Source organism: Centropristis striata, chromosome 1 (genome assembly GCF_030273125.1).
Source record: "Centropristis striata isolate RG_2023a ecotype Rhode Island chromosome 1, C.striata_1.0, whole genome shotgun sequence".
Classification (NCBI taxonomy): Eukaryota; Metazoa; Chordata; class Actinopteri; order Perciformes; family Serranidae; genus Centropristis; species Centropristis striata.
This window is the reverse complement of record NC_081517.1, coordinates 13,832,421-13,840,992: the sequence shown is the minus strand read 5'-3', so window position 1 is coordinate 13,840,992 and position 8,572 is coordinate 13,832,421. Positions and strand designations below refer to the sequence as shown.

General features: G+C 33.1%; 1 protein-coding gene across 1 annotated transcript in view; it reads right to left on the bottom strand.

Annotated features, from left to right (window-relative positions):
- Window positions 1-2,254: 2,254 nt before the first annotated feature.
- Window positions 2,255-8,572, bottom strand: part of abcc10 (ATP-binding cassette, sub-family C (CFTR/MRP), member 10) — a 28,237-nt gene continuing 21,919 nt past the window's right edge. Inside the window, exons 20-23 of the mRNA XM_059331968.1 lie at window positions 6,994-7,139; window positions 6,123-6,220; window positions 3,973-4,085; window positions 2,255-2,738 (exon numbers count right to left, since the gene is read on the bottom strand). Of these exons, the coding sequence (XP_059187951.1) occupies window positions 2,603-2,738; window positions 3,973-4,085; window positions 6,123-6,220; window positions 6,994-7,139 (493 nt within the window). The 3' untranslated portion in view covers window positions 2,255-2,602. The remainder of the gene's footprint in view (window positions 2,739-3,972; window positions 4,086-6,122; window positions 6,221-6,993; window positions 7,140-8,572) is intronic.

Sequence of the window (8,572 nt, the reverse complement as noted above, 5' to 3'; positions counted from 1 at the left end):
AGGGCTAATTATAATTACTTTTCATACTGCATATATATATATATATATATATATATATATAGACAGAGAGAGAGATTTTTTATTAAACTATGTATAATTATATTTCTGTAAGATTTCTTAACATTTTCCCACCATTTTCTTATATTATTAATAATAATAAAATATATATTTATATATAATTATTTTTTTATTATTTTATGAATAATATTATAGTATATAATTTTAATTTTGGAACATTTCTTTCCATTTTCCCTCCAATTTTCGTATGATAAAAACAATATATATATACACACACACATATATATATGTATATATATATACACACACACACACACACACCCAGACACAGACACACACACACAAGAGTCGAACCCTCGACTTTCAGAGCAGAGAACCTGCAGCGAACACTCAGAAACCAAGCAGAAAACAAACTCTCCCCCCATCAACGTGATAAGAGTGTTAACATGAGAAAAATGCTGAGGCGAGCCAAAGGGAGCGGCAGGCGTTCACTCTGTGAGTCACTCTGATTAAAGTCGCCTGTTGGACACAAAGAGAGCCGTCTGTGTGAATCTGCAGAGAGACAGAGAGAGCTCAGTGGCATTCACATTAGTCATTATATAATCCTACCTGGAAAGGTTCGGCTGCGGTCTGAACTTACATAAGAGCAAATAAAAAAAAAACAGGTGTGACAACAACTTTATTACAAAACAAACTGATTTATTATGAGGACTTTAAGTATAAAGAAAACCTGTTGACAAAAACGACAACAATAAAAATAAATCCTTCCCAAATGATTTATAGTCATTTATATGTTTATATATATCAGATATCATCACTCTCTTTGTTCACTGACTTAGATTGTTCAGTATAACAGCAACGTATAACATGGATACATGCAGTAATAACAGTGGTATTTCTCCCCACAGAAATTGTTTTGTTTATAGTAAATATTTTTACTTTAAGTTTAGATTAGAGCTACAACAATTAGTGATTCAACCCTTTTTTAATGTAAGAGCTGCCAGCGGGGCCTCAGCAAATCAGAGGGAAAATAGTAAAAAAAAAAAAAAAAAAAATGTTAAAAAAAAATTATCTTAAAATTATGTTCATAAGAATATAGGAGGGAAAATGCTGTATAATTATATGTATTATTATTATTATGATTGGCAAATTGGAGGGAAAACTCTCCCAAAAAAAGGCTTAAAAATCTAATTAAAGTATATAAAAATATGTTATTATTATTATTATTATTATTATTATTATTATTATTAATAATAATAATAATAATAATAATAATAATAATAATAATGGTATTATTCAATAATATAATTATTATTTTCTTTTTTAAACATTACTTCACATTTTTCAATATCACATTTCTTTCAATAGGCTTATAAAAACAATAATAATAATCAATTATTGGGCAGCAATTTTGATAATAATTGAAGTCTTCCCAAACTTGAGAAATTCCTGCTTTTCTTGGTTTTATTTAATCAAATAATTATTAACTTTCTTACACTTAACTGTAACTTTTATTCTTGTATTTTATACCTTTCTTATTTCATGTTATCTTCTGTTTTGGTATGTTTTAATTTGCTATTCTCTTGGCTCTTTAATAGGGCTGCTAGATTTAAGCTATTGGAGGGAATGATCATTTTTGCATAACTTTTTCTCACTTTCATTGAAAATATATTAAAATGATCATGTGGGATTTTTGCCGAGGCTCTCTACCAAATAAAGATTTTTTTTTTAAACTCTGTCTAAGGCAGGACTTCTCTGCAGCAACACAATACGTCATTAAAAAGGCATTTTAACACATATTTGTCCTTTAACAAATTGACTTCCTGCAATTCGGAAAGTGCACTAGAGTCCAAATTGTGTTTTGTTAAAAGTTTGTTTGACTGTGCAGATTTACTGTTTGATGCCCATTCTTTTATTGTATTTAAAGATCCCGTTACAGTATGTTTTGTTTTGTATCCGCTCCAAACTGTAATCCTGCTGACAAACATGAAAAAACAACATGAAACAAACCCTCCTTAGTGGACGTAAATATAAGAACACAACCCTGAAACAGCTCCTACACAAACCACAAAATAAACAATAAATATGTTCAGACAACACTGGACGGGTTGAGTATAGAGGGCTGTATGAAAGGCCTGCTAACAGTTTACTGCTTGTAGTAATAAATTAAAACAAATCTCAGGAGAACAAATTATTAATTGTGCAAAATATATTACTTCATAGTTTAAAATGCCCCCCAAAAAGTAGATCAAGTAGGCAAAACAGTCATTTAAGGGAAGTGTAGTTTTTAGAATAAAATTCAGAAGTTCATAAAAACAAAAATGAATGCTGTTTCAGCATTGAAATCATCCACAAAGAAACTAAACGGCAGAATAAAACAAGAAAATATCCAAACAGAAACCTGGAGCAAAGCATTCCCCACTTTGTTGCTCCAACAGTAAAAGAGTTTTTTAGGCGTCTGCTGTAAAAGTTTTAAAGGTGTGAAGCAGGACGGTGCAGACAAAAGCCAGCAAGTTCTCAGGAAAACCTTCCAGGATAAAAAGAAAATATAAAAATATATATTTCCAGTGTCTCTGCAGCGGGGTCACTCTCCTGTCCAGCCGACCAGCCCCTGGAAGACGGATCTGTCCGTCTGGCAGAGAGCCGCCGGTGTGTCGAACTCCACCACCTTCCCAGCATGCATCACCAGCACCCGGTCACAGTCCATGATGGTGTTGATCCTGGAGACAAAAACAGACAAAAAATATACACATTATCCCACATTTCCATTAAGGAGAGTTTAAATAAAGGGTTACAAAAATTAGAAACCAAAAGACAGGAGAATGAAATAACAATTAAACCCCGGCCAGTTTAAAATGTATGCTTTCTTTTTTATTTCTTAATGCTAAAACTGCTTTATCATAGTCCAAAACTGTGAAAACAGAAATATTTTTAAGATTTTCACATTTCTGATGATGCTTTAACAACCCATGAGTGACGAACACTTCTATCAGGAAAGTAACCAAATCTAGGCTTTAAATAGTAAAAATAAAAATTAATCAAAATCACTTTATTTTACATGTCTTATTACATGTTTTATTTAAAATTCTGCCAAAAACAAACTGTTTACAGTATATACATTCTCTACAAAACATTACATTTTGTGCTCTTCAGCAAAACAGAGAAACCAGACTCAGCTGAGACCAACAGTCATGTAAAAAAAAAATCTGTGAAATTTGACAGAACAGCAGGCCATTTACACAGAGCAGAGAGGAGGGGACAGGAGAGGTTGTAAAAATATAAAAATAGTTCAAGTATAGCACATGGAACGCCATTTTTTTTTCTTCAATAAAGGTAATAAGGTAACTTGGAAAACTTTTGTATAGATATATAAACATCAATCAAACTTATTTGAAGCACCTTTCATAAAGGCTAGTGCAGATCAAAGTGCTTCACAGATGATTGACAAGCCATAAAAACGTCAAAATAACCAATGCACAAAATAGAAAAATAAAAAATAAAAATGTAATTTTAAAAAACTCATGAAAAGAAACGTTAAAGAGCTATAAGAGTAAAAATAAAAACTTATTAAAAAGACAAAACAAGAATAAATAATGTAATGTTAAAATACAATAAATAAATATTAAAATATCAAAAAGAGGGATTTAAATTTCAGTGAGTCCATGTCAATTTTTTGATTTTTTTTAAATCATTTTTGTAAAATTAACTATCAAACAAATTTGACTTGAATTAAAAAAAAAAAAAGATTTATGGCATTATAACTGTGAGTTCTTGCTACTTCGAGCCATGATTGTGCTGTTTTCATTGAGCTGCAGGATTTATATATTGTAGTGAAAAACAAGGCCACAGTAAATAAAATGAGACAGGAGCAACTATCTGAAACAGTTTGATAAAGATGGTAAACACTGTGAAAATCTGTTATAAAACATTTTGAAAAAAGGATTGCAAATTCACCTGTGTGCGATAGTGAGGACGGTCTTGTCCTGAAACTTCTCTCTGATGGTTTGTTGCAGCAGTTTGTCCGTCTTTTGATCCACGCTGGCCGTGGCTTCATCGATACACAGGACCTGCATGAGTAGAAAACAAACTGTCAGTATATCATGTTCAAATGCTGCGATTTCAACAAGTCCCAGCAGTGCAGGGATGACTGGGAACAGAGTCTGACAAAACACTTAATAAAGGGAAAATTACATTAACAAAAAAAACAGCAATGTATATGTAGGAAAAGCGCTATATAAATAAAGTTTGATTGATTGATTGATTGAGCAATAAAAGACGCACATAAACAACATTAATTGCATGTTTTCTGCATTGAATTGCATTGTGTGCTGCTCTTTAACTGTTGCTGAAGGTTTAGTGTCTCATGCTGCTGTGCAAATAAAGAAAGCTGCAGTTTTAAGTCAACACTGAAATTTAAATACTAACATGTCATTGCAGCAGGAGTGTCGAAAGATACACTGCTTTTGTGCTTTTTTAAATTTATTCTTAGAGAAACTAGAAATAAAAATGGTATTTTAAAGCAGTAAAGCTTCAGTTAATCCAGTGTTTGATTGTCTTTTAAACAGGTAAATTGTGTCGAGTTCTCATGACGGGAACAAATCAAACAGTGATAAAAATAGAGCCGATTACAGTAAAAGGGTGTGGCAGTGTATCAGATTATGATCCTTGAGGATTCCTTGAAAGATCGAGTTTTCGATACTGTTTATAAGCCATTTCATGTGTTATGTTTGATTTTCATTGCTACATTTTGAACCTAAACGTGAAAGAAATCCTGCAGCATGTCACAGTTTGTTCACATTATCTCTCCGATATTTATCTCTCAGTGTTTAATCTTCTCTCTCCTGCAGACGAATCAGAGCTGGATCTACTTGCTGCTAATGCAAACTGAGCATTTCACTTTACATTAAAATAATTAAAGCACTGTTATTTTAGCCATTTCATGACAGGGGATGTTATTTAAATATTTCAGGGAGTGATGGAAGAAGAAGGAGTGTCACAGTGCTGCAGGCTGCAAAACTCCAACTCATAAACAGGTGAGCAGCTCCACCGTATGGAGGAAGGAAGCTGCCAAAATGAAAAATAAATTCATGACTCGATAAATAAATTAATATGCCATTAAATGTACCAAAAACAAATACATAAAAATACATTTAGGCATTAAGTAATTGATCATAAAGTTCTATTTTTTACTTTTAAAAAATTAATTTCTTCTTCATTTTGTCATTCAAAATGTGTCATGGAGTCAACTTGTTACTTCTATAAAATAAATAAATTGAATATACATATATACAAAAAGACATCAATTTAAAAAAAATAAATAAATAAATACTAAATAAATGTAAAAAAGAGGAAGAAATAAGCAAAAAACACAATCAACTGATAAAAAGATAAAGATAAATTAAATAAAAAAGAGGGATTTAAATTTCAGTGTCTACAGACTTTGACTTTTGATTTTTTTTGTAAAAATTAATTATCAAAGAAAGTTAATTTGCTTATATATATATATATATATATATATATATATATATATATATATATATATATATATATATGTCATTATAACGGTGTTATTCTTCACAGAAAAAATGTTTAAATTCTCCCTACTTCCAGCCGTAATTTTTGCTGTGTTGCATAACTAAATAAATATAAAAAAAATATATAACAATAAAAACATAAAAAACTTAATAGGAAAGTAAAGACTAAATAAATCAATAACTGAATTAAAAAAGAAAATCATATTTTATACATTAATTAATGTCTACATTTATTTTTAAAAATACTTTTGATGCATTTAAAGGCATCATATTATTTCAAAACAATGCATTGTTTGTCTGGTTGCACTGTAAACAGACTCACCAGCTGCTTTCCTGTTGTATTATTCATAAAGTAACTGCTCAAGGAAAGTTCTCTGCAGTTCTCAACCACACTGGATTAAAATCTTTTTTCTAAACTTACATTAAAAAGAACAGTATTACCTGTATGCACATAAAGTAATGCAAAAAAAAAAAGATCATTTTTTGGAGCATTCTTTGATGTTTGAGCTGTTGAGCTGCAGCCAGAGGAGCTCCGCGCTGCAGCTGCATAATAACACAGGGAGGTCTCACCTTGGCCTGAGTCAGCAGAGCGCGGGCCAGACACAGCAGCTGCCTCTGACCCACAGAGAAAGACCTCCCTCTGTCCCCCACAGCAGCACCCAGGCCACCTGACACACACACACAAAAAAGGTATTAGAAAAGTTACCTGAATCTGACAACATCAAAAGCCGCAATAAAACATTACAAGTAAATGAACATTGGGACTGACCAACAAGGTGTTTGCTGAAGCTATTATAGCTTATAAGTGCCTAACCTTCCTGCATTGCATTATTTGAAGGAACAAAACAGTTGCATATACACAAACTGAAAAAAACTTGAGATTTCTTGATTTTTTTTTTTTCAATAAGTCCATCATTATATACTTATTTTCCGGTAAAAAAAAATGTGTAGGAAAAGTGGCTAGGGTTGCAGCAATGTGGTATCATGGTCTCAGAATCCAACCTTTGCATACCTTAATTTATAAGGTGTTTTATACACCACTAAAACGTTGTATAAAGTTTCTGTTATAATATATATATACACATATATATATATATATATATATATATACACATATATATACACACATATATATATATATATATACACACACACACACACATATATATATATATATATAAACCTTCTGCTTTCATTCCTTTGAGAATTATTGTTACTTGATAATAATAATAATAATAATAATAATAATAATTCTGTAATAACATAAACAATCATCCTACCCTGAAAATCTCACAGTTTCAAATCTAGAAGTGGCAGATAAAAAAGCTGCAGGAGGTTGCGTGTTTATGTTATGGTGCAGAGAGAGTACTATGGACATTTTTCCAGAACTAAAGTACTTCTTCACTAAACCTTTTCCCGCCCCTGGCCTTGAGTCTCTCACCCATCCTGTGGACCACGGCGCTGAGGTGGCACTGGTCCAGGACGTCCTGCAGCTGCTGGTCTGAGTGTCGTCCACACGGGTCCAGATTCTCCCTGATGGTCCCGCTGAACAGGAAGGGGTCCTGAGGAATGATGGCCAGCCTGGACCTGCAGAGGGCGCCACCACAACATGCACAAAAGTAGCAACTTTGACTTGTCATAAATTGTCTGCTTTTATTACACTGGACAGCATCATTCAAGTCTGAATCAAACTAAAGATAATGTATGAGAACAAGGATTGTCTGGCTGCTCCTGCATATTAAAATAGCTTAAAAAGAAGCCGCCAAAAGAATCATGGACAGCCACTTTTAAGCTCTGGGTACAAATAGCAGCCTTTCTAAGCACTCTTTTCATTATTTTACTTTTATTTTAGATTCAACCTTTATTTTACTTTTTTATTAGTATTTGTTTTTATTAGGGCCTCGGGGCAATCGCACCGAGCACTACTGTTATACTGTGGATTTTTTCTTATTCCTCTTCCGGACGCAATTTCGTCCCACTACTAGTCCTACAACTTGAAGAGTTGCAGGACAAATTATATATCAAAACGTGCAGTTTGTTCGGGATCGGTGTGCTATTACTTTTCTCTACAGAATACAAATTTTTTGCGCGACGTAAGTCGCGAAAAACTGGCCAAAATTTTGCATTGAAATGAATGGGACGGGCGACAAAAAATGAGCGAAAAAGAACAATAATTGAAAATTTTTAAACGTCTACTTCTCCGGCATAATTTCACCTAGAGACTCCATTTACATTTTAAACAGTAGACACAAGTCTTGTGTATTAGTGTATTAATTTGCGTTTCGATAGGTCATATAGTTTTTTATCAATCCCTGTTCAATGACCATGATCATTTTTGGAGAAATTCTGAGATTATAATGTTCGTGTCACAGTGTGTGACATCATCGCCAGAGTGTAGAGGGAGAGAAAAAATTGTCAAAAAATAAATTTGAAAACTGCGCTCCAGTCCGCAAATTCCACTCTACAGAAATAATTTATACATAGAAATGTAGGAAAATTTGTCTTTTCACTCACAATCGTCTGGTAAAGCTGTCAGAGTTATAGTTTGGGCGTAGGACGCACAGATTCGCCACCAAAACCACCAACAGCCTCATTGCTCCCATATTAAAAACGCAGGGAGATTTCGGAAAAAGGGAAGATGGAACAGTTTTTTTAGATCGCTCTAACAAAGCTATTTTTTCATTTTTCTTAAAAAAAAATCACATGTAGACGTTCACGAAGAACTTGGGACGCTCAAAGTGAAGTCGGATCAATGATAGGTATTATGGTTTTGCCAAAAATGCTTTCTGTTCGAGGTCAGAAATTTCAGTCCACCTCTGGCTGCTGTCACTCTTTCATTAACAGGTGTCAGTTAATTCTGTTGATTGCTTTGATCTGATTGCCTTTGATCTTTGATGTGATTACAGTTACAGATACACACACACACACACACACATGCGCGTAAGCACGCACACTCCTCACACATGCATACACATGCTTCAAACACACGCACGCGCACGCACGCGCATACACGCGCATGC